The 26,189-nt window shown below is 48.3% G+C and overlaps 13 protein-coding genes across 13 annotated transcripts; 6 read left to right on the forward strand and 7 right to left on the reverse strand.

The window, feature by feature from the left end:
* Nucleotides 1-1,158: 1,158 nt before the first annotated feature.
* On the reverse strand, nt 1,159-2,897 carry EI90DRAFT_2414485 (uncharacterized protein). The gene is made up of 2 exons (XM_039052987.1): nt 1,402-2,897; nt 1,159-1,352 (listed from the first exon to the last, which is right to left on the reverse strand). The coding sequence occupies exon 1, from the start codon at nt 2,854-2,856 to the stop codon at nt 1,402-1,404; it is 1,455 nt and encodes a 484-aa protein (XP_038920657.1). The 5' UTR covers nt 2,857-2,897; the 3' UTR covers nt 1,159-1,352.
* A 912-nt stretch (nt 2,898-3,809) lies between these two features.
* EI90DRAFT_3039161 (uncharacterized protein) lies at nt 3,810-5,851 on the forward strand. The gene is made up of 2 exons (XM_039058918.1): nt 3,810-5,643; nt 5,697-5,851. The coding sequence occupies exon 1, from the start codon at nt 4,109-4,111 to the stop codon at nt 5,633-5,635; it is 1,527 nt and encodes a 508-aa protein (XP_038920658.1). The 5' UTR covers nt 3,810-4,108; the 3' UTR covers nt 5,636-5,643; nt 5,697-5,851.
* EI90DRAFT_2414825 (uncharacterized protein) lies at nt 5,827-6,652 on the reverse strand. Its single transcript, XM_039052989.1, has one exon. It carries the CDS (start codon nt 6,398-6,400, stop codon nt 5,897-5,899), a length of 504 nt encoding a protein of 167 aa, XP_038920659.1. The 5' UTR covers nt 6,401-6,652; the 3' UTR covers nt 5,827-5,896.
* Nucleotides 6,653-7,944, forward strand: EI90DRAFT_2414696 (uncharacterized protein). Its single transcript, XM_039052988.1, has 6 exons — nt 6,653-7,107; nt 7,169-7,255; nt 7,306-7,483; nt 7,541-7,620; nt 7,676-7,710; nt 7,779-7,944. The coding sequence occupies exons 1-5, from the start codon at nt 6,905-6,907 to the stop codon at nt 7,695-7,697; spliced, it is 570 nt and encodes a 189-aa protein (XP_038920660.1). The 5' UTR covers nt 6,653-6,904; the 3' UTR covers nt 7,698-7,710; nt 7,779-7,944.
* Nucleotides 7,945-8,518: 574 nt separating this feature from the next.
* Nucleotides 8,519-9,285, forward strand: EI90DRAFT_3039173 (uncharacterized protein; the record flags this gene model as incomplete). The annotated part of the gene is made up of 2 exons (XM_039058919.1): nt 8,519-8,835; nt 8,894-9,285. Coding segments are annotated over 2 exons (321 nt in total), but the record flags the coding sequence as incomplete, so codon positions are not given.
* Nucleotides 9,286-10,333: 1,048 nt separating this feature from the next.
* Nucleotides 10,334-13,354, reverse strand: EI90DRAFT_3039177 (AMP binding protein). Its single transcript, XM_039058920.1, has 11 exons — nt 13,091-13,354; nt 12,754-13,032; nt 12,269-12,680; nt 12,091-12,200; nt 11,805-11,913; nt 11,562-11,743; nt 11,427-11,459; nt 11,272-11,394; nt 11,051-11,199; nt 10,863-10,965; nt 10,334-10,798 (listed from the first exon to the last, which is right to left on the reverse strand). The coding sequence occupies exons 2-11, from the start codon at nt 12,981-12,983 to the stop codon at nt 10,555-10,557; spliced, it is 1,695 nt and encodes a 564-aa protein (XP_038920662.1). The 5' UTR covers nt 12,984-13,032; nt 13,091-13,354; the 3' UTR covers nt 10,334-10,554.
* A 902-nt stretch (nt 13,355-14,256) lies between these two features.
* On the reverse strand, nt 14,257-15,260 carry EI90DRAFT_3039183 (uncharacterized protein). The gene is made up of 3 exons (XM_039058921.1): nt 14,845-15,260; nt 14,440-14,770; nt 14,257-14,401 (listed from the first exon to the last, which is right to left on the reverse strand). The coding sequence occupies exons 1-3, from the start codon at nt 14,848-14,850 to the stop codon at nt 14,268-14,270; spliced, it is 471 nt and encodes a 156-aa protein (XP_038920663.1). The 5' UTR covers nt 14,851-15,260; the 3' UTR covers nt 14,257-14,267.
* A 102-nt stretch (nt 15,261-15,362) lies between these two features.
* EI90DRAFT_2416427 (uncharacterized protein) lies at nt 15,363-15,999 on the forward strand. The gene is made up of 2 exons (XM_039052993.1): nt 15,363-15,658; nt 15,780-15,999. Exons 1-2 carry the CDS (start codon nt 15,396-15,398, stop codon nt 15,886-15,888), a joined length of 372 nt encoding a protein of 123 aa, XP_038920664.1. The 5' UTR covers nt 15,363-15,395; the 3' UTR covers nt 15,889-15,999.
* Nucleotides 16,000-16,293: 294 nt separating this feature from the next.
* EI90DRAFT_3039189 (uncharacterized protein) lies at nt 16,294-17,374 on the forward strand. The gene is made up of 4 exons (XM_039058922.1): nt 16,294-16,455; nt 16,549-16,710; nt 16,783-16,857; nt 16,926-17,374. The coding sequence occupies exons 1-4, from the start codon at nt 16,321-16,323 to the stop codon at nt 17,016-17,018; spliced, it is 465 nt and encodes a 154-aa protein (XP_038920665.1). The 5' UTR covers nt 16,294-16,320; the 3' UTR covers nt 17,019-17,374.
* EI90DRAFT_3039190 (NADH dehydrogenase 1 alpha subcomplex assembly factor 3) lies at nt 16,924-18,083 on the reverse strand. The gene is made up of 4 exons (XM_039058923.1): nt 17,965-18,083; nt 17,746-17,880; nt 17,573-17,673; nt 16,924-17,509 (listed from the first exon to the last, which is right to left on the reverse strand). Exons 1-4 carry the CDS (start codon nt 18,077-18,079, stop codon nt 17,381-17,383), a joined length of 480 nt encoding a protein of 159 aa, XP_038920666.1. The 5' UTR covers nt 18,080-18,083; the 3' UTR covers nt 16,924-17,380.
* A 1,605-nt stretch (nt 18,084-19,688) lies between these two features.
* On the forward strand, nt 19,689-20,584 carry EI90DRAFT_2908495 (uncharacterized protein; the record flags this gene model as incomplete). Its single annotated transcript, XM_039054326.1, has 4 exons — nt 19,689-20,009; nt 20,065-20,139; nt 20,198-20,355; nt 20,407-20,584. The coding sequence occupies 4 exons, from the start codon at nt 19,689-19,691 to the stop codon at nt 20,582-20,584; spliced, it is 732 nt and encodes a 243-aa protein (XP_038920667.1).
* Nucleotides 20,585-20,902: 318 nt separating this feature from the next.
* EI90DRAFT_2967296 (NADH dehydrogenase, alpha subcomplex, subunit 8) lies at nt 20,903-21,876 on the reverse strand (the record flags this gene model as incomplete). Its single annotated transcript, XM_039055597.1, has 5 exons — nt 20,903-21,197; nt 21,282-21,341; nt 21,406-21,478; nt 21,541-21,628; nt 21,723-21,876. 5 exons carry the CDS (start codon nt 21,874-21,876, stop codon nt 21,108-21,110), a joined length of 465 nt encoding a protein of 154 aa, XP_038920668.1. The 3' UTR covers nt 20,903-21,107.
* A 696-nt stretch (nt 21,877-22,572) lies between these two features.
* Nucleotides 22,573-25,273, reverse strand: EI90DRAFT_3039205 (uncharacterized protein). The gene is given in 17 exon segments (XM_039058924.1): nt 22,573-22,720; nt 22,823-22,951; nt 23,058-23,126; nt 23,180-23,330; nt 23,402-23,502; nt 23,616-23,703; nt 23,759-23,829; nt 23,891-23,963; nt 24,174-24,202; nt 24,261-24,292; nt 24,349-24,428; nt 24,482-24,559; nt 24,716-24,729; nt 24,785-24,863; nt 24,920-25,066; nt 25,105-25,183; nt 25,195-25,273. 14 exon segments carry the CDS (start codon nt 24,991-24,993, stop codon nt 22,934-22,936), a joined length of 957 nt encoding a protein of 318 aa, XP_038920669.1. The 5' UTR covers nt 24,994-25,066; nt 25,105-25,183; nt 25,195-25,273; the 3' UTR covers nt 22,573-22,720; nt 22,823-22,933.
* Between the last annotated feature and the right edge of the window lie 916 nt (nt 25,274-26,189).

Below are 26,189 nucleotides of genomic sequence, written 5' to 3' on the forward strand. Positions count from 1 at the left end.
GAGGGGTTTGGTATTCATCACTCTAGTCTTCCTGGGACTTGCCGCGATGACCTTTGTGGAGGAAATATCTTTGAGTGGCAATTCTCAGGTATTCCACATCAGAGTTCTTAAAATATGCGCAGTCATGCTGGTCCCTACGGATCCATCCTTATGGGGTGCTAGGCGGGTTTGTCTTCCCCCCGGCGGCCTCTATTGCCATGCTATTCGTATAGCCATCAGACGCAACTCAGGAACAGTATGGGTGGCAATGGAGTACTGTGTCTCTAGTAACCGTAGCCTGTAGTTTCATTTAGGTATTGGGGCCCGGGATAAATTTTGAGTATGATGACAGGGACGACATCCGGTGTGCAACAGATTCTCCATCTCAGCTGTCCACTTGGCGACTGCAAACTTTGACGTATACCGTAGCGCGCTCAATGTTTGTCAGATTCCCGCTCAAAGCGCATGAAGTCTTGCAGTCCAAAACATTAATACCGCCAAATTAGGAACACATGGAATGTCCCAGGCGGATTGGAGAAGGAAGAGAGGGGGAAGAGCACGAACTCTTCTAAATCCGGAGCACTTGGAAAACTGCACTGGGGACTTCGGAAAAATCAAACCACTCCCACGTTCTGGTTATTGGTCTGAATGTGTTGGGAAACAGGTTATTAGGGGCATTTTAAGATTGGAAGCGCTTTTGACTTCTGCATCATCCACATGTAATCCTTGGGCGTCAACCAGTATTAGGGTTCATTCAGCCTCTAGCACGATATAAACGAAAAGCAGGAGGTCGGCTGTCCCTGGATATAACGGCGGTTGGCTGCCACTGTTCAGTAGCATAGCTCTCTGATTGAATTCAGAGTGTTCACCAGATAACCCCTTGAACGACCCGCCAATGGCCGGCCTTTCCAAACAATTTGTTCGATGATTGTGTGAATGCGAGTCCCATACGACCTAAGCGATTCGTAGAGGGAGCGAAAGGACATTTGATTCCATGGGATCAGCTACGGGCGGTCAGGCGACGAGAGCAAACTACGCCAAAGCGACGCGTTTTTGGATGTAATCCAGTACAAGCCCATGGGGAAAGTCTGAGTAATCGTGCTGTACGGGACAGGCTACAGGACAATCTCGTGGGTGTCGAAATGTCCAAAGACCCGTTAAATGGAAAGACCTGACTTGGGGTCCTCACGACTTCTTTATTTGCCACCCACGTCACCGATTTTTGACGCTTCGATTCCCGAACGAGCGCTTTGAGGGTGATTGAAACGCAAAAATTGCCTGGTTGCAATTTGCGCCTGTGACTGTAGCGAGGTTGAGGAGCTTCGCTCCTCGTTCCAACTGTTTCCGGCGAGGTTCTGCCTAAGGGGTTTCTCCTGAGATGGTTCATCGCCGATCTGGATGGGGGGATGCACGACCTGGTACCTAGTGACTGTAGCGCGTGTTTCTGTTTATTATTGCACCAGGTTGTCTGAATTTGGGCTCGGGATAGATTTCGGCGGGGATAATGATGTTTGTTCCAAGACCACGTCCAACTCGCAACACAGTTTCCATCTCAACTTTCCACTTGGCCATCGCAGTCCTCGAGGTATGCTGTAGTTCGATAAGCGTCAGATTTCGGCTCGATGGAGAGTTCAGGAAGCGCATGAACTCGTGTGGCCCAAAATAACTCCGCCAAATCAGAGTACGAACTGTGCGGAGTGTTTCAGGAGGGCTTAAGAGTGAAGAGAGCGGAATTGGACTGAGGAGCGAGAGCTCTTCTAAATGTGGGGAGCTTTGAAAAAGTGCACCGGGGAGTTCGGAAAAATCATACCACTCCCATGTACCGGTGATATGGAACGGCTTTGAGCGGGACGGAACACATGTGATAATAAGCGTTTTGAGGTTGGAAAATGCTTTTGTCATTCGTATCATCCACAGAAAGTCCTTGGGCGTCAACAAGTATGGTCTTTCCGCCTCTAAGACACGTAAACGAGAAGTGGTGTTTCCATCTTCCCCGAGATATTCCGTGCATTTGAGAAGTTCAAGCAAATGAGGCAATTTGGAGTCTGACGCCTTTTTAAGACGAAGTTCTGAAAGTCGCGGAAGGCCAGGAAGGCGAGAGACGGGTGTGAAAGGCCGGCTATCTCTGTACACAGAAGTAATTGGATCCCAATCATAGATAATCAAGGATTCTAATGTCTGAGAAAAGTGCCGGAGGGCACAGCGCAACCCGTGTGAATAACCCCCAATCGTCCACGTAAAATGCTTCACGGAAGATGAAGGACCGATGACAGTTTCAAAGTTGTCATTGAACTGAGCGAGTTCGGCAAAGGCATCGTCATGCCAGCCAAAACTCTCCAAACTTGTCAGGTGCGAACATGATGCTAAAATTTCGTTTAACAACATAGCCCTCTGATTGAACCGAGCAAGCTGATCAGGAACCCTGCCTATGAGAGATGGTCGGTCCTTCAAATGACGGGTTCGGGAGTCAAGAATAATGGTTCGAACGAGGTTCCCATGAGACTTGAGGGATTCGCGTAGTAAATATACGGACGCTTCGGTGCAAATGAATATTGTGATTTCACGATAGAGGCCACGCATCGCAGGGTCGACCCAATTACGGGAGACGAGAATGAGAGACGCGAAACTGGCACGTTCCTGGATGTACCTCGTCACAAATTTCGGGGAAGAAGATGAGTAGCCATTATCACCGGGGTACAAGTGACGCGGGATAAGGTATTGGACAACTTCGTATATGATATCTGGGGGAAGAGTGTTCCAAGACCTAGATGCACGCCTTGGATCCTCACGGGCGCGATGTTCTTCCTGAACCATAAGTGTCCCCACGCCACTAACGCTGACTCCAGGACCACGCAAACCAGAAGAAAGGAGATGCATGCAAACAACAAGGATAACGATACTATCCGGTTAGAAATTGGTCACATGGTCGCGCAATACCTTCTGTCGGAGAATCCCGTACTACGTTGAAACTAAGCTTTCGCCTAGGTGAGGCTAGTTTTTGACAATTTCGATGCAGTGGGAAGCATTTATGATGCAATCGTTAAATTATTAAAAGCGTATGTATTCAGAACGTTTGCGGGGTGTTTAATTGAGATTTAATGGAGGTACGAGATTAAATTAGGCTCGTGTGTCATGGTGTTCCGGCACTAACGCTCTTTCCTTGGCGTATGCTGCGTGCTTGGGGCTCTTGCACGTCCGCTGCATGCGTTGCGCCGTACCCACTGTCGGCCTCACCGCATGCTGACGCCGCGCTCGTTCAGTCATGCTGATCTAGCGGATCCCTACTCCTAGATCGATTTTGTCGGGCAGTCCTTGTAGGCGTTCTCCTACTTGCTGTCTTCACATGTCCACTGCGTGCATCGGTGGCTCTTCTCGTTTTTCTTAGTTTGGTTCTTTGTTTCTCATGGTCTGATTCTGGCATTTCTATTCTACAGTTGGTTGTTCCTCCCGGTCCCTTGCTTTCCCGCCTCCCTATGGCGAGTAGGATCCCGAGTATTTACAATTCAGCGTTGGGTCCTCTTCCTTTTGCGTTTTGGCCTTTGCCTTCTGGCCCTCTCCAAGTCTTCTCTTATCTTCTTCAACGTTACCCTCCGGCCCCTTTCGCCTTTCCTGTGTACGTACCGGGACACCTCCAATTCAAAAAGTCTCGATGGTTGTCGGGCTGTTGTCACGCTATCATACCGGCGCGCCCATCCAGCTGCACACAAGTTACATTCAATTGTATCAAAATACCAAAAACAATTTATCAAGCATTTAAACGGTGTTTTTTCCGACATCCGAGAAACACCTACTTCGCTTCCTGTCTGCACCTTTGGTGCTGGGTCAGTGTAGCATTCGGGTTTTATCGGGAGAATTATGGGGTTCATTTGATCCTTGAAATTATACGGAGAGGCAGCTTCAGAAAGCTGCCATATGTTGCAGGTGAAAGAGAAAACCCTCAATCTGTCACTAACATACGTGGTCCGGTACCATGATATGCATCTGATTTGATGATCGATGGGGTCGGGCTTTAAATAGAACACATCCCAGCCCTTTGTGATTCCAGCCTCCTCAACATTTGTTGCCTGTCATCTTAGGTCCTCTGTCGTCACAAGCACAACTCTCATTACCTCTTAATAGCCCTGCTCAAATGCTCCAGGCGAAATTACCTGTTGTGGATCGAAATCGCCTTGCTAGGGTTCTAGGGAGACAAAGGAAGCAACATTCTAAGTACTTCGGCATCGGGAGGCCAGCTAATGAGACGATACTCTATGGCCCCGTCAGTGCTATTCTGAACGCCACATTCCCGGAAGATAGTTTATACAGGCCGATGCCGCAGTATACCCTGGAAGATGAGAAGCGCGATCAACGCGAACTTCTGCGGCCCGACTTTACAGTTGTAACCGACGCAGAACTCGTCGACGACGATTCAGATGCCCTCACTTGTTTGGTAATAGAAGTGAAAAACAAGCCTCTTTCTGCTAAAGACAGGCAAGAGGACACAAGGAAAGCGGTAGACCAACTCTATCGATATATGATCGATGCCTTTTCGAAAAGAAGCTGCACGGATGTGCTATACGGCATTGCGATTGTAGGGTTTCGTATGTACCTGTACAAGATGAGGGGGGGACACGCCGAGATGACTCTTGTCGATGAGGGATTCGCACCAAATTTCCTGGACAATACAGCAGTTGGATTTTGGATGCTCATTCGTGATTTGGTTGACGAACAAGTGTGTCAAGACTCGCTTGCATGGCCACGCACTGTTCGCTCTCGCAACAACGATGTGGGTATGGCTTGGCAGGATGCCGACATGGAAAGATCTCAAGATACGATGGATAATATCTTTGAAGATGCCGAGACTCTAAAATTCCCTCCGAGGCCCGAACCCAAAGACCTCGGGGCCGCGACTTACTTAGCAGGCCTTAGCCCCGCAAACACTGATTCGACTGGGCACCATGAGATCGAGAGTCACATGAGGCTTCGTTCAGCTCGTCAGGTCGGGGAAACCCTCTCGTATATCCCGTTCTTCGACTCCCCTGCCTCAAGCAACTTGAGCAGCGAGCACCGAGTGAGCGGAACACCGTGTCCCTCCAGGCTTGGTGGTACTCAGCACATGTCCACCCCTCAGCCAGGTCGGACGCCGCCCTTTGATAGGATTCGATCTATGCTTTCTGCTCAACCAGGTGGAATGCCATTTGCTCCAGGAGCTCCCTCGGACTTTGCATCCCAACCCGCCGGAACACCATCCTCTTCGAGTCCTCTTATGCCTCCATGGGAATCCCCTGAATCGCCACTCGATCGCTTCTCAAAACATAGGAGGCAGCGGCAAACAACTGGTAATGTTGTCTCAATCGGAAACCTTATGAGAGACCAAGATCAGTCCTCTGGTACTACAAATCATGGTCAACCTGAAGAGGATCGAGTTCCTCGAGGTGGCACTAATGGGAACCCAAGCTATGCTGCTGGTGCGCCTCGAACACCTGAGCCAGTTGGCCAGCGGGCCATAACGGACTGGCATGCCATTTCGGCTTCTCAAGCATCTTCAATCAGCAGCCAACCACATAATTCCCCGACCCCCGACATTGCTCCGCATAGCCGGCGGCATTTCCGTGGGTTTGACCAGAGCAGGCGAAGCAGTGCCCAAACAAATCACCCCGATTTGGGGGGAGGATGAATTATGCCGTACGCTACAACGGTGTTCTCACCCTCTACATGCTGAATACAATTGCTTATAGATCTGACAACCGCAGGGGCTCATAGCAGGATTGCCTCTTTGTTGAGATATTTTACATGAGCGTCTTCCCAATGCTGTTTATAGTAGAGGGATAACCCGGGAAAGAATCGGACAGTATTTAGTTGAGCTCTTTACACGTTACACGCTGGAAACAAATAAATATTCTGAAAATTCCTATGTCACCAGTTAAGGGGGCCTGTGCTAAGTCCAGCTTATCCTACTCTGCCGATTCATTCCAAGATTGAATCTGCCGGTCACTCTGCCGTTGCAGTGATCGTTGCTGTAGCCACGATCTGATTCGGGAAAACTGAAGTATCGCAAATGCGCAAATTCTGAGCACCAAATACACGTAGAAAAAGCTCGCGAGCCGTACAAGTCTATTTTTCCCATCAGCTTTCGCATCATAGCTTCCGCGGCGGTCCGTTCGAGACAGCGGCAATAAAAATTGCCCCGCCTCTTGAACTGTTTATGGTTCGCCGCTCTAGACTTGATCCGATATTCAGTGAGTATGCAGACGAGCTGAAGGAGTTCTTTGAGAGTAGACGCCAATGATACCAGCGTCGCGACATCGAGCAAGATCGCTTCTAAATCAGTTATTATTTTTATGGCACCAGATTTATGTAAGTACATACCATGTGTGTTGAGCGTGTTGGTGATCCGCGGAGGAAAGCAATAAAACTTAATCAGCCGTTTCCCCCCAGTCATAGGATGAATTTCCGATCTCTCAGGCTCAACGGATGCACACTACAGCTCTGGCCCCCTTGGATCTGCGGTCCCAACTTCAAACAATTCCACTCCCTCACACAAACCCAAACGGAAATGAAATAAAAACCGAGAAGACTCATTCGATTGAGGCGCAACGGTTCGACGAAGGCAAGGTGATTTGAGCATCAGGCTCAACTTGGATGGGAATGGGCGGATGCTCATGGAGAAACTACAGGCACACACCGACACTTGTTGCAGAGAGTAAGGTGCTGATTCGACTCACCCCTCAGTTGCTGGACCAGGTGGTCCTGTCGGACCGGCTGACGTGGGACGGGCTTTACATAGCAAGAGATCGAATATCGAGATGGAACCGTTTCTTGATTTGTACCTGGAAAAATTGATCACTGCTGAAATCACCAAAATGTACACCGCTTCTTACTGTGAAGGAAAATTCGACAGAGATGCGGGTTTTGTGCACGGATACAAGCTAGTTCTAGAACGAATATGGTAATTTATTGCCCGCAAATCCATATAAAAAGTTGTTGGACAGTTCAAAGATCCGCATCTGTTTTACCCAACGCCCCCTCCTCCATTCCCAACGCTCCTCATTGTCGGCTGCTAGGGCTTCTAGCCGAGGCGATTGGAATCCAAACTTTGTTTTTTTTTTGTGGGTACACCTCGTCACTCTTCGGTTGTGTCATACGTTGGTAGGATCTGATCGAACATTCCCCAATTTGCCTTCTAAACACGCGTACTTCCCCTTGCCAGCCAACAGCCATCACACCCATTACACTCGAATACTACCGGCCACAACAGAATGTTGCCAGCAGGGGAACGTGGTGCAGGGGCATGCAGGTAATTGAGGATTTTATCCCATCCAATCTTGCGACTCAGTGGTTTAATAGCACGACCGACAGTGAACCCCAGGTGCCTCCACCTGGGTTTCATTACCCCCCATGGCTTGCCTTGTGTGGCAGTCATGAGCACGTTTTAGAGCCCGATTGGGCTCTAAAAACGGTCGTCGAAGCGCCTATCGAGGTGCTCTTTCCGAACATGCCGGTCGGCATGATCAACGCCTACCGCGTGAGTAATGCAATCCCCTTCCATCCCCCCTATGCCACTTACTGACAAATTACATAGTGGGAATACTTCCATGCCAAGGTGTGCCTAATCTGCCAGGAGATTAGGAGGCGCTTCCGGGAGCATGAGAAGCGCAAAAGGTCAGTATTCACCAACAAGGCCAGACCGCAATATCCAGGCTAACTGTTCCGCTAGGCAACAGTTGATCACGGAGTGATCAACTCGCCTTAGTAAGTAGTTGAATTCTCCATGCCAGCTGATCGACTGAAAGTATGACACTGCGATGCTGCCTTTGCAGGAGCGAACCGAAATAGGTAGGGACGCCGATGCTTCAAGTTGGTGCCCCATTTGGAATGGCCTCCTCCCGCTCGGTGCCACAAGGCAGCGCCATACCCTAGCGTATACGTTGTATCATCATCGAGATCAGCACCTTGGGAGGAGATTGCCGGTGATCCTCTTTTCTCCTCTTTCCCGGAGGATCCTTTCTTTCAGCTCAAAATCTGCATTCATTACCCTCAACACTACACCTACGTTTGTACCTCAATGGAATACTGTTTTCTTCGTCTGCGGCATTGGGCCACATAGCGTTTAAGCTCGTAAAGTCTCTGAAGGTCTTCAACATCATCGTTCCCTTCGCAGTGAATGGTCAACTTGGGCAAAAAAAGTTTAGCTTTTTCGCTAGTACCAGGCTCAAGCGTCTTTAAGATATGCTGCCGCGCACTGAAGCAGGCAGCATTGTCCGACATTGGAACCACCGTAGCCATCGATCTCAACTCGCGATTCTCGTCACTTTATAAATTTCGTTCAATGTTTGGACAATCTTCCATCGTCTTCATTATGAACTTGTCTGTCCCTGTGCGTCGTGTTTCCCGATCCCCCATTTCCACGAGCCACTTGTTACGTAGTGACATTGCGCCCACCCAAGCAGCTTATTCGATGGTCACGCCAGCCTGTTATCGGGGTCATTTTTCCATTTCTTCACAACCCCATGCCGGGCGCAGAATTCTGGCTAACAAGTCTCGCGTGGTCCCGTGGCAAGGTCAGACGATGTTCAAGCTTGCGCGTTTTGCGACAATCGAAATCCGCGTATCCATGCCACGAGCAACAGATTATCTGTGGAATACGTTGTGTGGCAGAGTAAGAGTACTGCACGGCAACGCAGGTACTAGTCACTTGTGTGCAATGGTTCTCATTCCTCTTTTGTACGTGCGACCATAACCCTCCTGTGTGCCAAACGATGGTGTACCACGTTTGCGACGTAACGGACTCTGTCGGAACGAAAGACACGTCAAAATCGTCCATCCTAAATCCGAAGGGTGCAGACCGCCAGGTAACGAACACAGGAACCAAGATGACTGAACGTGTGTCAAGTTCAAAGTTTTGTAGTAGCAGTAGCTTTCGCCTCCTGCTCACCCATCTCACTCAACATCTTCCAGTCAGGCGATGGCTGCAGTAATAATTACGCCATTTCTGTTCGCCACTCTAAACTAATTAATCCAATCTTGAACGGCTTTTTCGAATGCTCTGCATTATGATTTTTGAGGTTGGCGAGGGCAGCGTAAAGTAGACACTAGTTTGTTCGTTGAGGTGAAGATAGGCAAGTACCGAGGATAGGAAAGGATAAGCTGACGCACCGAGGGAGCTCAGTACTGTCCTTTTGAGAGCAGACGCCAACGACACCGACATCCGGATGCGTAAGATCGCTTCTACATCAGCTGGAGTATCTGAAGGCACCGAATTTACCATGTCGACCCATGTTGGCAAGATCACAGAAGAAAGCAATCTGTACATCTGGCTTTAGAAGCTACAGGCATGTATCATTCACTTGTTGGAAGAATGTTGACCGTCGTGACTCGTATTAGTGCACCTTAGGATTTTGAATGTGCTTCATATGGCTTTTGCAAGATACCGCGCCGGAGGATAGCTTTTCAATCCGCATCGCCGTCCTTCGCTTGATCTCCTCACCACTTACAAGGTACCTTCAACATGGCATAGAGAATACCCTTCCGTTCATCTACAGTATCACACCAATCCCCACAGCATCTAGTAAGGTGTGTAAAAAAAGTCTTCGGCCTCTCTCCTGGTAAAAAGGCCGGGGGATTTAGATTCTTCGCTGGTAGTACAGCGCTCAACCGCCTCAAGATATGCTGTCATGCATGTACCTAGCTAGCTAAGCGGGCAGCATATCGGTGAGGCGCTTGCGAACTGTAGTCGACTATCGATCAACCCAAACCCCATCGAGCTGGCTCAAAGGGAACGCACTCACTAACACCCGCGATTATTTATAACATATGTGCATGATCGGCCGCGGTTCTAGTCGATTACTGACTTTCGTTGATACAATGTTCTTCCAATCGTCTTTTACTTTGAATATACTGCGCATCGTGTTTCCCTAGTTCTCAATCGGCCACCTTTCCTGGATGACACCATGCCCACCAGCACATTTGCCCACCGGAGTTTTTTTTTCTTCCCACATCGCCCATGTCCGAACGCCGAAACTAATGTTATCAGCATTGGGCTGCTGAGACATCTGCTGTTCAACGCTCTGCAATATGTCGGTCTTCATTTGGGTGTTGAACCTCGTCAAAAAAGTCCTCAAAGCCTGATCGACCACATCATTGACCATTTGGAAAGCCCATTTCTGGATAGCTGCCAATTGGTTGATAGATGGACCTCCAGGCGTTGAGCGGCCAAAAATGGCGACGTGCTGTGGTCATATCCCGGCTGAGGGTTCATGGATGGAACCCATTCGAGACAGGGATTGGGGGGTGTTTCTAGTTGATCGAGAAAGTATCCGCGTTTCCGTCCCCTCTCGATCCCCCAAGCGAACAACTTGGGATACGTTGCGCGTAACCGGCAATGTGTTGGAGCAGGCTAGCATACATAGTAGTAATGATTGTACAATTTATTACTTTTAATCACACACATATCTGAAGATGAAATCAAAAACGAGCAACTCAAAAAATTTCCACCATAAATGGGAAACGAAGGGGCAATAGAACCGCTGATATAGAAGAACATCATACAAGATTAATTGCACGCCATAAAAAAAAAGTAGGGTTCGGCAGAAAGTTTTAGAGTTTCGCAGTAGCACTAGTAGCCTTCGCCTCCTGCTTAGCCAACTCTCTCAACTCCCTCCTCAAAATCTTCCCCGTCGGGCTCTTGGGGATAGCAGCGATGACGATCACCCCACCTCTCAATTGTTTATGATGCGCCACTTTAGACTTGATCCAATCTTGAACGGCTCTTTCGAACGCTTTGCATTGATCACGATTTTTAGGGTCGGCCAGCGCAGCGTTCTTGGGTGAAATGTAGGCACTAAAAAAAAATGGGTGGTTGACGTGATGCCGAAGTATGAAAGGAAAAATGGAGTTTAACGTACCGAGGGAGTTCGGTTTCGTCCTTTTGAGAGTAGATGCCAATGACACCAGCATCAGCGACATCCGGATGAGTGAGCAAGACCGCTTCTAAATCGGCGGGAGGAACTGATATTTTTTTTTTAAGTAATAAAGGTAACCAATTGAGTTTAGTATGGCTGATCTGCAGAATGAAAAGCGATATATAATTTACCTTGGAACCCTTTATACTTGATGAGTTCCTTCTTACGATCGACGATATAGTAAAAGCCTTCATTATCGATGATGGCAATATCACCCGTTTTGAACCATCCATCTGGGGTGATACATTCTTTCGTTGCCCTCGCGTTGTTCAAGTATCCCCTTTTCAAGAAGCAGCGAAGACGTCAGTAAAATAGGTCTCTTGTTGTTGTTGAAAAAAATGCGCTTCCTCACTTCATGATGATCTTCCCTCTAATCCATAGCTCTCCTCGACTGTCAGGTCCAGGAGGTACATCCTTTTCGTCATCGTCGACGAGGCGTACCTCAAGGTTCGGAAGGAGAAGCCGCAAGAACCAGCTTTCGAGTCAGCCCAAGGCGCCTCAAGGAACATCGCCGTAGGTGAAGTCTCCGTGAGACCATACCTAAAAAATCATCCCACATGAAAAAGAGAAGGGCGTGTGTGTGTGTGTGTGTGTGAGAAGAGGAAGCCGGACACTCATATGACATTTTTTTTTTACACTTACCCTTGGGTAATAACAGCGTCATGATTGCCCCGAGATATAAACTTTTGTTTGACCCTTTTCACAAGACCAGCACTCAAAGGAGCAGCACCAGAAAAGAGCGTTTTGATCGTCCGTAGATCATACTTGTTGGCCGCAGGATGAAGGGTCAAACCCAATAGAATCGGTGGAACGATGGCGGATGTCTAAAATGCTCAAGGATTATATATAGCATATAGCCTGAGATTGAGATATGGAGTAACGTACGGTAACTTTGTACTTCTCGACGGAAGCACAGAAGAGAACGGGTTCGAACTTTGCCATGACGACGTTGGGAACTTTAAAGTCAAAGAAGAAGAGGACGACGAGAGAAATTCTTGTTAAACAACAATGTCAGTTCTTCTATTTTGAGGCAAGGAATCATATTCTACTTACCCGCTAAATCAAATTGAAAGAAAAAAAAAAAAAGAGGAGTCGCACAACAACGCGTAGACGGGAAAAGGCATTGTGTGATCAGAGTACGGTCGCCATATAAGGGTGTTTCCCGACTTACAAAATATGAAAGAATGGGAGAACGGCGAGGCCGACATCTTTATCAGAAGAAATTGGAGGAAAGACGGGTTTCGAAATCTGAATGACGGAAGTGATATTCTCATGCGTCGTCTGGATCGCAAAAATCAGTTGCCTTGATCATAACCATTGAAAAAAAAACGGGAGCAGGTGCAACTCACCTCCACCCCTTTGCTCAGTCCAGTCGTCCCCGAGGAATAACAAAGCAAAGCCGTCTCGTGAACCTGAGACCCATTAAACTCTTCTTCCTTAGCGAGCTTCCCTCCATTCCTCAACTCCTTCAACCTCCTCCACGAAGCAGGAATCCCAACAGTCTTCTCATCCTTTTCATCCTGACTCGTATGACTCATGATGATCACCCTCTTCTTGATCTCGCCTTCTTTCAAACCTAAACCGTTCAGGGTGTTGATGACGGTAGGGAAAAGCAATGGATGAACAAAGATGAGATGGGCCCGGGAGTCTTTGAGTTGATGTGTTAGTTCGGGGGGCGTGTATGCTACGTTTGCTAGAGTTGGACGGAGACCTGCAGCTTGAAGTCCGAGGAACGTGTAAGGCCATGCAATGGAGTTTGGGCTGGGGCCGGCATAATATATATGAGATTTTCACAATTTCGTCTTATCCAAAGCAGCGTGACACAAAAGCTTACCAGAGGATCATGGCAACATCTCCACGCTTCCCCCCAATCTGCTTGACACCATAACCGACTCTCAAAGCAAAGTCGAAAACCTGTCCTCGAGTGATCCGTTCGTCCGTAACAGCGTCGATGAAAGCGACCCGCTTAGCGTCTGAAGGACTTTCATTGCGTTTCAAGAAGGTAAAGATACTAGTTGAAGGAGCATAATCGAAGTCTGGACGCTTGGAGCGGTAGATAGTCATGCTGAACGATTGAACGCTGGGGCGCTAAGGAATAATGTTTTTGCTGGGGCTGTTAACACGCGATGTTTGTCGTCGTTTTGAGATTGGCTTGACAAGCAGATTCTCACCAGCTTTCAAAAGGGACAGAATGACCAAGTTGGCGGACTGCGGTGGCTTGCGAAGTGGGCAGGTAGGTAGTGGTCAAGGTGGGAGAGAGGCCTATAAGCCAATTAGCCTGGGAGGGGCTCAAATACTCCAGCCGCAAACTCATTACATGAGATCGAGGAAAACCTCTTCCGGGCTTCTTCTTCTAAATTCAGGGCAAGAGAAGTTCTTCTGGATCATGATGAGAACGCCGGAATGAACGCGATCAGGCCGTTCCCCAACTCAAAATGCACTCTGTTAGGGTTGAAGCCTCTTAAGCTTGAGTGTGCTATAACATGCTCTGAGTGATGAAGAGATAGGCACTTGCTGTCCTAAAACGCGACAACTGTGATCCAAAGAGCATTCTCCAGTCTCGGCAACTTGAACCGGGGACCAAACAAGTTACAACTCATTTTTGGTGGGGCATTCATTCTCCCATGGGATACTCATAGATATGATCGTCGCTTCCATTTCCTTCCAAAGTCAGCCAATCCAACCTTATGCTCTTCTTGGAGATCTACTCAAATCCTCCGTTGATATAGTCACTTTTAAATAACTGTGTCCTTGGGGAAGCTTAACGATTCGGATATTGCCGAATTACTCTCATTCATATGTGATGCTCACATGCCAATCGCACGCATAAGCGCACGGGTGCATCAACCAAGTCCCGGCCGGGAACGCAGTTGGAAAGGCGGTCAGTGGCCGATAGAACGAAGGATCAAGTCAACGACTCCGATTCCCGAACACCTCCGCGTGTGACCGAATTATGCATGCAATACTTGATTTCATGAATTCTGCGACACTGCAAGCGCCAATAATATTGCACAACCAAGGTGCACCTAGTCAACACATGAACATGACCTAAAGCAAGCATTCGAACTGAGGGAATGCCCTGTGGTTGCCGCACACCGGGATGGACAAAAGCCAAGGCCCTCTGAATACTCAGTCTAGCCAATACGTCAAAGGCGCGATCGAATGGTATTACCTTCAATATCTCCGGACGGCCCGGCAACCAGCACAGTACCCCAGCTGTGATCGTCCATCAAGAAACACTATGAGGAAGGGCAAGCACGTTCTTTACGAACTGATTGCAATGTTAACAACTAGACATCATATTAATGAAGACTTACGTTGGTAAAAAAAAAAGAAAAAAAAAAAAGATCACAGAATGAAAGAACCCGATTTAACCCTCGCAATTGAGCCCACTTTCTCGTACATTGCACAACACCGATTATGTGTACATTGCACAGGCAGTGCGACCACACGACCACCACTTGGAGAAGAGGGAGTTTCTACTTTCACAGCCGGGGCCACACTGACAATACTGCGATACGGGTAGATGATGATGATGATGATGATGATGAAGGCCGTGCCGGCAGTGCAAGTACGGCGCTTCGACTCGCCCCAAGTGATTGAATGGTCAGTGACGTCGGCTGCAGACAAGACTCGATATCGGTCACACTGGAACGGCGACTTTGAGTCCGAGCATCGTCCCTGCAAGTACTGTTGTTGTTGTTGTTGTTCTTTGTCAGTCGTCGAGACTTGGTCGATAAGGAGAAACATCCATTGCTCGCTTTGGCCTTTATTTGGCCACCGGCGACGAAGACTTTTGTAGAAGGGATAGTAGGACTCGTATAGGACTGCGACTCTGAGGGGTAAGTGTTCTGTGCGCGGTTATTGGTAGGGAAAAACAAAAGTGTATAAGTACCCACGGAAGGGAGACCCGGATTTTACTGACCTGCATTGAAAGTAAGAAAGATCACGAAAATCAGGTCGTACCCAGTCGTCTTGAAAGTATGGAAGTCAAAAGGGGAAAACACATGCTCCCTCCATGAGGTGAAGGTATGGGTGGTAAACTCGCATCTATTTCAATGAAGTTGAGACGCGAGTGTGTTATCTGCTAGTGACCAGACCGGTATGGGAACAGCAGAATTTTGAAACCACAAAAATAGAAGAAAGAGAAAGTAATAATAAACACGCGTGGACCTTGAGGACAAACGATTGTCTCCCATCCGCACGTAAAAGACGCACCTTCGTCGCAGCCCCTCCTAAAACAGACAGATTCATGCAAGGGCGACCCACCGCACTGCAGGCAAGGATAAGTACTCATGACCTAGTCAATTACTTAGTCCCTTCTCTCCCTCTCAAAATGAAAATGATGGGGAAAAGGCATCACGACCGACTAGCTTTCAAGCCTTCCACCTCGTCGTTGCAGACACGATCACGATCAAAAACCACGTGGGGGCAAGCTCAACCCACCGTGGGAACCTCCCGATTCCCACAACCCCCATGAGGTTGAGCAGCTCAAGCACTTTGCTACGAGTAGCTTCTTCCTCACCTCGAGCCCTATGTCTCTCGTTAGCTTATAATCGCTCGCCTACCATAATTAGAGTGACCAGCAGTGGCCCCGCTGCTGCTGTACCACTTCTCCCATCATCTTACCTTTACTCCACCCAAAGCCAAAACAGTTCTTCTCAAACTTTGAAATCGGTTCCGGAAATATATCTTTCGCATTCTATAGATCCATACTTTAATTTAGCCTTCGAGGATTGGTGAGTAATGTGCCTCTAAAATTGCTCTTGCTATGGTTGCTTTGTTTGTTTGTTTTTTTTTTTTTCGCAATTTCTGATGACGGTTAGGATCCATTTTTTAACCATTTTACAACCAAACCAGGCTTTTTCGTTCCAAACCTGTAGAAGCAATCGCTCTCTTGTTCTATAGAAACTCACCCTGCGTAATCATCGGGCGCAATCAGGTTTGTGCTCGAAAAAAATTAAAATGATGTGTATCTTTTTGAGGGGTAAAATGATCTCACATCCATCTCCCAAACAGAACCCTTGGAAAGAAATTAATTTTCCAATATTACGTCGCCTCCGCGTTCCTTTTGTCAGGAGACGCAGTGGTGGAGGAACCGTATATCATGTATGCCTCTACCTCTCTCTCTATGTGTGATTTTATAACTCCTTACTTATCATATTGGCATATCCAGGACCTAGGAAATACCAATTATTCTATCGCTCTTCCCGCGTCCAGTTCGATCGAAGAACGAACGCTGAACTTGTTGCAAAAGCTATTCGAAGTCTGGGTCCTCCTGCCACCGTAAACGAGAGGAACGATGTCGTTGTTGAAGGATACAAGATGAGTGACTCTTCCTCTTCCTCCTCTTCTTCTGCATCTTTACTTTACCCCCTTGTGTGTGTATCCTGACGATTTGATGATGGTGGCGGGGGGACTCCATCACGTTTCAGGATCTGCGTACAAGATCATAAACCAGAGGGCTTATCATCATGGAACGATGCTTATCAATGCAAAATTAAATGATCTTGGGGATGTGTTGCGTAATACCAAGGTACCGCAGTGCTTCTTATTTTCCCCGCCCACCCCGCCTCCCCCTGAAAATCTTTTTTCATGAACGGAATGCTGTTACCCAAAAACAAAAAAGATAACGATGCGAACAAAAGGAGTAGATTCCGTACGATCCCCAGTAAAGAATCTGTGTCAGTTTACGACCTTACGACATACGCCCATCTCGCATGAATCTTTCGTCACTGCTGTTTCCCAGCAGTTTTCAGAAATGTATTATGCACCTGATGGAATAATACGTGTGCGTTTCTTTTTTTGGTTCGCCTTTCCGGGGGTTTTCTCCATAATTTATAACACACACTCTCTCTCGTAGCTACCCATTCAAGATGTGTACGAGACTTCTCATGCTCATATACCTCGAATACAGGAAGTACGTAAAGAGCTGCAGGTATGTGGATTAAAAAAAAACACCTGGATTGTTTCTGGCGCAAAAAATGACCATTTTTTTTTCTTTAGAGCTGGGAATGGGCGTATGGGCAGTCACCAGAGTTTACCCATGTCATCGCGAACACGTTCTCGTGGGGAAAGGTTGTAAGTGAAAGATATTAAGTTTTTCCTGACTACGAGGTTGTTGTTGAAACAACCGGAATCTAAAATGGTGGCAGAATGCAAGCTTCCATAGCAAACGAGGCCTCATCCTCGCTTGCGACATATCCTACCTCCCGCCACCACCACAGCACTCTCTGAAATCGTTGGATGCAGAAATCATAACAAGAACGTGCAAAACGTTGGGAGAGGATTTGGTTGGAAAAAAATATGGCGTACTGGAGGGTGTGGATTCTAATGGTACACTTCTGGATCCAGCGGAGGTGAGACGGGACATATTAGAGTGGCTATTAGATGACATGTAGCAAATTAATTGGACACTGGGCGCTGGAATACTTTTTTTTTTTTCTAAATTGGCGAGTTGATCATTGTTGAAGAGTTAAAGGCGAAGGCGAAGGGGCATTGTCCCATTGTCTATGTGATAGTGGAAGGAGTGCCGCAGCAACCCTTCTACCCTCTTCAACTAGAAGGTTATACGTTGAGCATGCATTCCACTAGATGCAATTGTTCTTGATTCAAACGCGGGACAGGATGAGAGAGTAAAGGGAGAGGCGTACAGTGTTCATAACGTCCAGTTGGACGCCGATGCTCGATAAATACTTCTTTATCTCCGGAGGGGGGATCAGGGATTTCTCCCCAGTCCCCAAAATAAGGATTTCTACAAAAGGAGGGGGGGGGGGTTAGTTGTTCTTGCAGAACAAGTATGTAGGAGAAATCGGTATGTATGTACCTGGTCGCGGTATAACCACTTCGAAAATTTTGAAATGGTCAAGGTTCCACGCATCCCAACTGGTAGTGATCGGAGGGACATTCCAGAGAAATACACGACCTCCAATGAATATGCACGCGGACGGTAAAACCAGTCCTAGGGTAAAAAAAACCGCGACACCCAAACATGAGTTAAATGCCTCATGCACTCAAGTATTTGCAAGCGTAACCACAAACGAACCATCCACCAGTTCTATTCCTTTATTTGTGATAGTTTTGACTGCTACAGCCGCACGGACGTCATCGGGAGCAAAGATGTTTGATTCCGACAATGAAGACCGAACTGCAGGGGACATCGATATTGCCCGCGTTGACCGGATAGATGGTGTCTGGCGTAACAGTGACCGGGAACACATAGTTACATGACGAAGAGTATTGTGATTCCAAAGCGACGGCCTTAACGATACGGATGGCCCTTGCTTCAACACCAGGCGCGATAATATTATGACCGACATCATCGAAGAAGCCTGAAAGACGTCGTTTGTTGTGAAATGTTGACTTCGAGTTGGACATTTGAATAAACGCCCAAATCGATACTTCATGGCTGGATTTCCTATCCGATAGCTCCTTTTGGCGCTCATAACTCTCTTGAGCTATGCCGCCAAAGAGGCCGCCTCCTAGGGGTGGAAACAAAAGTAAGGCTAAAGAGAAGGCTGTGGAAGAAGAACGACCTATAAGTGAGTTCGCAAGTCATTTTCCCCGCAGGCGCGCGACTTCCGGCATTCAGATTTCTAAGCATATTTCCAAGGATGGGGAGATGAAGTCGATGATTACGATAACAGACTGGCTGAAGGGGAGGCGAGTGGTTGGGGTGGGTTTTCAGCCTTGGGAAATTGGAATCTGGAAAGCGACAACGGAGCCGCAAGGCCATCCTCGCCTCCTCCTGCCCTTCCTCCAGCTACTGCCGCTCATCACTCTTCCAGACCTGGACCCAGAGCATCTAAATCTCAAGCAGAACCTGCCGCTCCTGTGTCCGTTCCATTCAACCCTTCGGCTCCGGATAATTATCCCAGCTTCGGTAGTGCCTTTGGTGTGAATGGTTTTGGCTCTCATCTTGTAGGATCCCCCCTTCAGCCCCAAATCCCCTATAATCCAGGGCTCCGGCCCTGCCAATGCGAGGAATCTCAATGGATTTGCTGCTGCCCCTGGATCGTCGAGCAAACTGAGCAAGTATGACCTTCAGGGCAACTTACCCGGTGTTTATCCTTCTGGTATCGCGAACCTCCCTAATGTAGCATTCTCGACCCTTTCTCCTCTCGGTAACCAACGACCCGCTGATGAACCGCCGCCCCCAACTGTCCGTTGGCTGCATGGCCAGGCATGACGGAGTCCGCACCTGAGATGCCTGCAAATAAACGAGGCGGATATGGCATCACATGGGGCGACACAACGATTCATTCCCCCAAGTATGATGGAAAACCGCCTGTCATCAATGTCGGGGGATGGCCTGGAATTAATGAAGAAACCGCACCAGAACCAGTCCCAAAATCCCGCATGGGTTTCTTGAAGGGGAAGCAAAATGCCCCAAAGAAACGAAAAGGAAAGATGGAGCAGGAAGAAATGAGGACCGAAGAGCAGGATTTCGGGTGGAATGGCAACGCTGGTGACACGTGGGGAGGTGCAGGAGATGACGGAGGCAACGATGCGAGCAATTGGAATGATAACCCAAGCACTAACGACTGGAGTGCGGCAGCAGCCACATCTTGGAGTGCCCCACAACCCAGCAAGTCGACTTGGAACGATCCCACTCGAGGTGGTACTGGTGCCACAGCCTGGGAAGACTCTGGCCAACCTCAGCTAGATTCATTTCCGGAGGACTCTAAACGTAGTAAAGGCAAAGGAAAGAAGAAAGGGAAGCATACCTCACAGGAAGCTGAACCTCCTGTTCGTTCCTGGGGAGTATCGATGAGCGTCGATCAAGAACGAGAGCGTGAACCTGAGGACCGGTGGAGCGAGATAAACGATGAGCGTGAGGTTGATCACCACCTTGGCCAGAGCTGGGGAGAACCTGGTCTCAAGGGATATGCCGGCGGGTCGGCATGGAATGATCCCACTCCTGCTCGTAGCTCGACAATCAAATCATACTCTAGAGGTTTTGGCAGTACCGTTCCTTTAGATCATGACGATCGCATACAAGAGTCAGGCGGGAAAGGCCTAAGTGACGCGCATCATGCAATGTACGGATCGCACCGCCTTGCTCAAGACAGGTTCATGTGGATCCTTCCGGTGCGCAAGTGCTGTATTCCTAATTCTGTTTCTGGCTTACCAGGGGCGTCTTCAGTACCAACACGATCCCCGTGTCGTTTCAATGCACAACTTCATAGAGCAGTCAAGCTCCGCTTTGGCGAAACTCGGTGTACGTAGCCTAAGAGCTTACTTATTCATCGGAGACGTTTTTATTTCCTTCCGTGTAGTTCCATAAATACCTTAATACTAGGGAGAAGGGTGCTCTATTCGTCAATGTCGACTACACCTCAGAGGAGGCCCCGACCGAACCTGCGTTCGATTGGCTCAAGTTCCCCGATCTCCAGCGAACAAGAGACCGAACGCTGCAGCAATCGGTTGCAGCAAAGTAGGTCCATGGGATCACAGCTTTGCTCTAGCGTGCTCATATATATCTCAGTAATCCCGCAAAAACTTGCCTTGTCTTCATGTTCCTCGTGTCAAAGTCGGGGAACTCTGTCGGGATGTGGAGACGGAAGATCCCTGTGCCCCAATCTCTTCAAACTGCCTACCAGGACAGGGTACGGAGATTGGAGTCGGAAGTGCGCGATAAAGTATATGTGGTCAAAATAGAGTAAGTGCTAATGTCCCTGCTCTGCCACCATATCTGATTCTTCAATGCAGTCCTACTTTAAGTTACGAGGCCAGAGCATTGTTGAATTCTGGGAAGCTGAGCGCTGCTTCTCCCCAAGCGGCCAACTTTGCAGAGGCTACCGCATCGCTGAAAGAGAAGAAGCCAGGGAAGCTCGCGCGACTGGTGCGATGGATCACATGGTCATCCGGTGGAGAGTCGAAGTCCAGGAAGAAACAGAGGTAACGAACATTCTTGTATTATTAATGCCACGCAATTTCTGCCTGAGGACTTCGAGTCCAGTTTCATCCCTTCATCTGCTTTTACCACAGGATGTGGTTGTACGACTACCATGCTTCATGCTTCTGAAATGCCTGCCGTTATGAATCCTGTATCATTACCTGTTATGTACTTTTAAACTGTTAGCAATGATCCAGTCACAGATAGCTGTTATCAAGCGGATCATTAAAGGGTAGGAAGCAGGGTGGTCCTGTAGCACGAGAAAAGTCGTCTAAATAAAATTAAAGCAACTATTTTTGTACATTCTTGAAGATGGGATTCCTGACTTCATGTATCGGAGTCTGACCTTCAGGTGTTCCAGGAATCGCCTTCTTCAAGCCCTGTAGCAAGAAGACGAAAGGTGGAAATGCGGCGGTCTACGGGTCGGAAAACAAGGAAAGACAATAGCAAATGGACAACTCAACTAGTTTGTTGAACACGCAACTGTTCAGCGTGCGCTCTTGTGGCCGACACCGATAGTATTCCTGTGTACGCGACAGTGAGCGCACTGGAATTTTATGAATCATATTAGTAAGATATGATACAAACATAGTTGCGATTGTCTAAACATTCCCAGTGCGCTTTCCACTCGTTCGCGCAGTTTTGTTGGAGCTTTTCAAGTCTGTAGGTCGCAATATGAGTTCTGGAGTCACTAGGAAGTTACCAGCCGAAAAGAAAACCCACAAGTCGATAGCACAACGCGTTACCCTCCTCCCCTCCTTCAAGCAATGTGCAGGATCACGATTTTCTGCTTTACATAGCATGAAGTCATCTGGAGGAACCCAGAAAGAACCAAAAATAATCAATGCCGAATGTCCATATCCCAATATCAGAAATGGCCACGACCCCATAATGAATATTCGCACCATTGTAATCCTTGCAGTGTGCGCCGATGAAGAAAGCCGCTGATTTCAATGGGGCAGAAGTGGCACCGACTTCAGGAACAGGCGGCTGGGTCGTTTCCGGCGCTGGATCGATGTACGGTGCTGGTGACCGGTCAGGAGTTATGTATGAAGACATTGGCCAGCTCGTCAACGATGGCGGACAAATCTTCCCAAGGTATGGCAAAGTCCGATTCTATTCACTCTGCGACCTTAACCCAACCCAACCATGACGCCTGGGACGAAGGATCGTTCGCCAGACGGAATACCCTTTCAATAACACGAACCAAGAACCAAGCATGGAGCCTACTTACATTCCAAACAACAACAGCAGCTTCGCGGAGAGTAACTTATTGAAAGGGTATTCCGTCTGGCTCGTCCCGCTGAACGATCCTTCGTCCCAGGGGTCATGGTGTTGCCTGGCCGAGTGGTTCACTCTACCGCGTCCGCGTCCGCCTCGCGGCCCAGGACTCAGTGGCAGCGTTAGGGTCAACCAGACTGGGAATTCAAAGAATTTGGTGCCATGGAACTATGGGTTCGCGTTCTCAACGATCAACTCAATTTTAGAATATCGCATCTCTCGTGCTGGGTACCGTGACTAGCATTCAACCACTTCACCTCATGCGTTCTTCAACTTGTGACATAACCATGCTGCCGCACTTGGGGGAGGCGTTCATATGGCATCTGAACGTTCAGCGGTTGCGGTGTTCACTGAGGGTTTTCTCGGCGAAGGGAGACAGAGATCTTGATGAAAGTTGCGCAATGCTTCTCGTCAATAATTCTCCAACCGTGAAAACTACTGGGCAGATGACCGGCCGGTCGAATGAACAGTAGGTTTAACAACTCCAAAAACTCCTAAATGATAATGCACAGGATAGGAGCCAATATCCCAACTGCCAAATCTAAGTGCAAGGATATGTCAAGGCTGGAGAAGAAAATAGCACGGAATTCGAGGCAGGGAAAAGCTCATCACGAGGGCCGGGAGAGCTAGCTTCAGAGAGTCCCCCTGATGCCCTTTTGTGACAACTTAGGATATGTGGAATGTGTGCATGGGCAAGCCGTTACTCGGTGGAGCCAAATTCAATGGGATCGTGCAACTTCGGGGCACCGGTATTCGACGAGTGGGTCTGATTACGACTGAGCCAATGGATGTCACACGCCCACCACATCCGTCATATGAAATGCTTGTTCAATGTTTATTCTCGAACCTCAGGCTGTTCGTGGCAGCGCCAAGGTCAGGGCACCTTTCAGGATAACTAATACAAGAAATGACACAATAAGTCCGATCTGAGAATGGCGAACTTGGAAAAAAGGACTTACATTGCTGGGACTGTCTTCGTACTTTGAGCGATGAATACTCACCACGAAACTGCCCTCAGCCAAGTCCACCTGGATCATAATACTGGTCAGTTCTTCCGCCACAGCCAACCGCGGTAAACCACAGGTTGGCGTGGTGGCATGTGCTCTCGCCGCTCATGGGAAGCCACGGCCCTCCTTTGAGCAGATGTTAATGCATCAAGAGGAATACTGGGTCTGTCCTCATAGCGCATAGGTGCGGATAACTGTTCCCGTATTCTTGACCGCATGTGTAGGCTAGTGCCAGAGCACAAGGTAAATTCCATCAGTGAGAGTGGGGTCAAAAACGAGAATGCGCGTCCATTTACTTTGCGAGCATTGATATGGCATACACAGAACTGAAGGACTGAAGAGATATTCGGCAAAAAAAAAAATCTCCGGTACCCGTGAAGAGTGGCCTGAGAATGGACTTACGATTGCGATCACGAGAAGGGCAAACGAGAAGCCTGGCTGGCGAACTAGAATTACCTTCTTAGTAGTCCCATGCCTTCTACAGGGAGGATCATAGTGACCTGCACTTACGACACATATCCCAATAATAGATAGAAGACAGGTCCCGCCACCGGTGGCAATAGTCCAGAACACCATCGTGTTGATGGCACTGTCCGTTCTGTGACGAAGGTCGATCTAGTCTCCTGACCGCGATACTTCAGTCATTCACTCACCTTTTGAAACCAGTCTTCTTGTACCAGAGCAGGGATGTCATCAACACTGCTATCATGGCGTCACACGCTGCCTGGCCGTTCCCACACGGGACAGTTAAATCGACGCATTGAAAGAAGATGAGAATTACACACCTGCATCGCTAGCCAAGCTGTAACCGCCCAATTCCACTTGTGGATGATTTGGATGTAGGACAATGTTATGTCCCTGTCATTCATTGCCAAATCAGAAATGGTGAACAGCATCAGAATCTGTAGTCACAATGGCACGTACGCCACAGTTTGAAGTGCTGAGAATGAATCGTTTAATTAATGAGGATTCTGAAAACGGGGACACGGACTCCAAACTCACTTAGGCCTAAAGCTACCGTAAATCGGACCTCAGCTTGAAGGTGTAGGACATTGTAGGCTTAGAAACTTACTGAACTGTATGACAACAAGGGCTTGCTTCAATTATGCAATGGATGAGCTGCGACTGATTTGAGAGGATGCCGGATCAACGTACCAGGAACAAAACGACATAAATATTCGAACACACTATCGACGAGATTATGACCAGTGAAACTCATTGATTCCCGGAGGGAGGGACTCACAACCCCAAATACGAGACACAAAGAAAGATTGGACGATAAGGGATGCTACAGTCGTACAAAGTTGATATGAGGAAAGTTCCCTGGGAAGAGCGTTGAGTAAGGGGGACTACCTTCGCTCAACCATGAAACGTACCAACTCGTCTTTGCCAGTGCATGGGGGTTGGAGTGGTTTTGGATGTGGTACCACCAAACCGCCTTAGTTACCAAGATCCTTGAAAGCAAAAATTACAGGTGCATCAAGGGGATATGCTCTATAGACGCTGGGTCACTTACGTTTGAAGCAGGATAAAAGCCCTTCAACGCGAGCCGGAAGTTATCAGAATCGGTCTTCTTGTCGCTTAAAACGTACTACGAGGAGGGAACGAACCAGAGAAATCCAACCTATTGTTGCTTGAGCCTCATCAAACTCGAGTCGACAACAACTATGAGGACATACTGCTCTCCGCGTCCATTTACTATCCTGAGGGAAACGGAGGTAATAAAGGACAACCTGTATCGTGAGGATCCCGAAAAGACTGATTCGTCGTGTAATTAAGGGACGCGCTGAAAGCATCGGAAAACAGTGCCTTACAACGCGGAGCAAATATTCCCAACGAAAGTGCCGCCAAATATGTCCTCCTGATGGCCCTTTATAATGCGAACCATGGCAGAGCAGGCAAGTCACTGGCACTGACGCGGGAGAGAGAAAAGGTACAGGGGAGAGGCATAAACTGTTGCATATATAACAAGCGGTCAGAACCATGGAACCATGGAACCGGTCGATCATGGAAATTCCGTCGGCTAAATAATCTCCCTGAGCATTTACAACTTAGGTTCGAGCAGACCTGGCTCTTGTGTGGGCAGATTACCAGGCTCTGTGCGTTGGCCGCAACGACTCACCAACTGAATTGACGTAACCCAAGCATCCATCTTTTGGGTGACCATCATCTTATTGGCGCACATGTGGAGGCTTTAATAGCTTATTTGATTTATTCCGTTGTTGCATAAATATGTGCGGGCGTTGACCCAAAATCACCAGTTATATTTCTCGCTCCTATCTTACATATGTGCTACGAGCTGCGAGTGAACTGCTGGGAGACGGGTTGCCGTATCTGGGACGCCGTTGACAACATGTTCTGCTTTACTCTATACTAATAGAGGCTGGTAACCTGCCTACGACGCCATGCCGGTGGACTTGAGCCTATGAACCACTTTTTTCTCACGGACCCTGTTGTATTCTACTGCTCTCGCGGGTGGAGTGGGTGGAGACAGTGGAGATTTTACCCGAGATCCGAACTGCGGCTATGGGATCATGCACTGCGCTCTCATCATCATATCAGGTTCGGCTCATCGACCCTTCCCATTTTCTTTTAGACCGCCTGCGCTGCCCGCTAACTCCCTCGATGGGTGGAAAACCAACCTTGTTAGACATGCCACGTCTAAGTTGCGGCACCCCATATTACTGCATGCCTTAACAATTCGTTTTTAACTTTTTTTTTACTCTTTCCCTCATCACACCAAGCTCATACCAGTATTCCCTCTTGCTCGCTCACGGTTCCCACCTGGCTTGTCTTCTGTTGGTTCATATGGCTGTTCCTCCTCGTTGACTCACACGACCCTTCAAGCGGCCGGCGTTAATTCACTCAATCCCATCTCACCAGTTCCACTGTCTTCCTGTGTCTGAGCTGAACATTGCCATCAGCCTAAGTCAACATGCGAATAGGCGGGATTTGTCGTGCATGATAGGCCCAGATCCTGATGACACATGCCCCTGCTGCCCGATCATGCCATGCCCGATCATGCGAAGTGCAACTGTGATGCGGGTTACCTGTTTGTCTGCCCCGCAGGCCGAGCACCACCTG

Source organism: Cantharellus anzutake (genome assembly GCF_015039405.1).
Source record: "Cantharellus anzutake strain C23 chromosome Unknown EI90scaffold_7, whole genome shotgun sequence".
In the NCBI taxonomy this organism is placed as follows: Eukaryota; Fungi; Basidiomycota; class Agaricomycetes; order Cantharellales; family Hydnaceae; genus Cantharellus; species Cantharellus anzutake.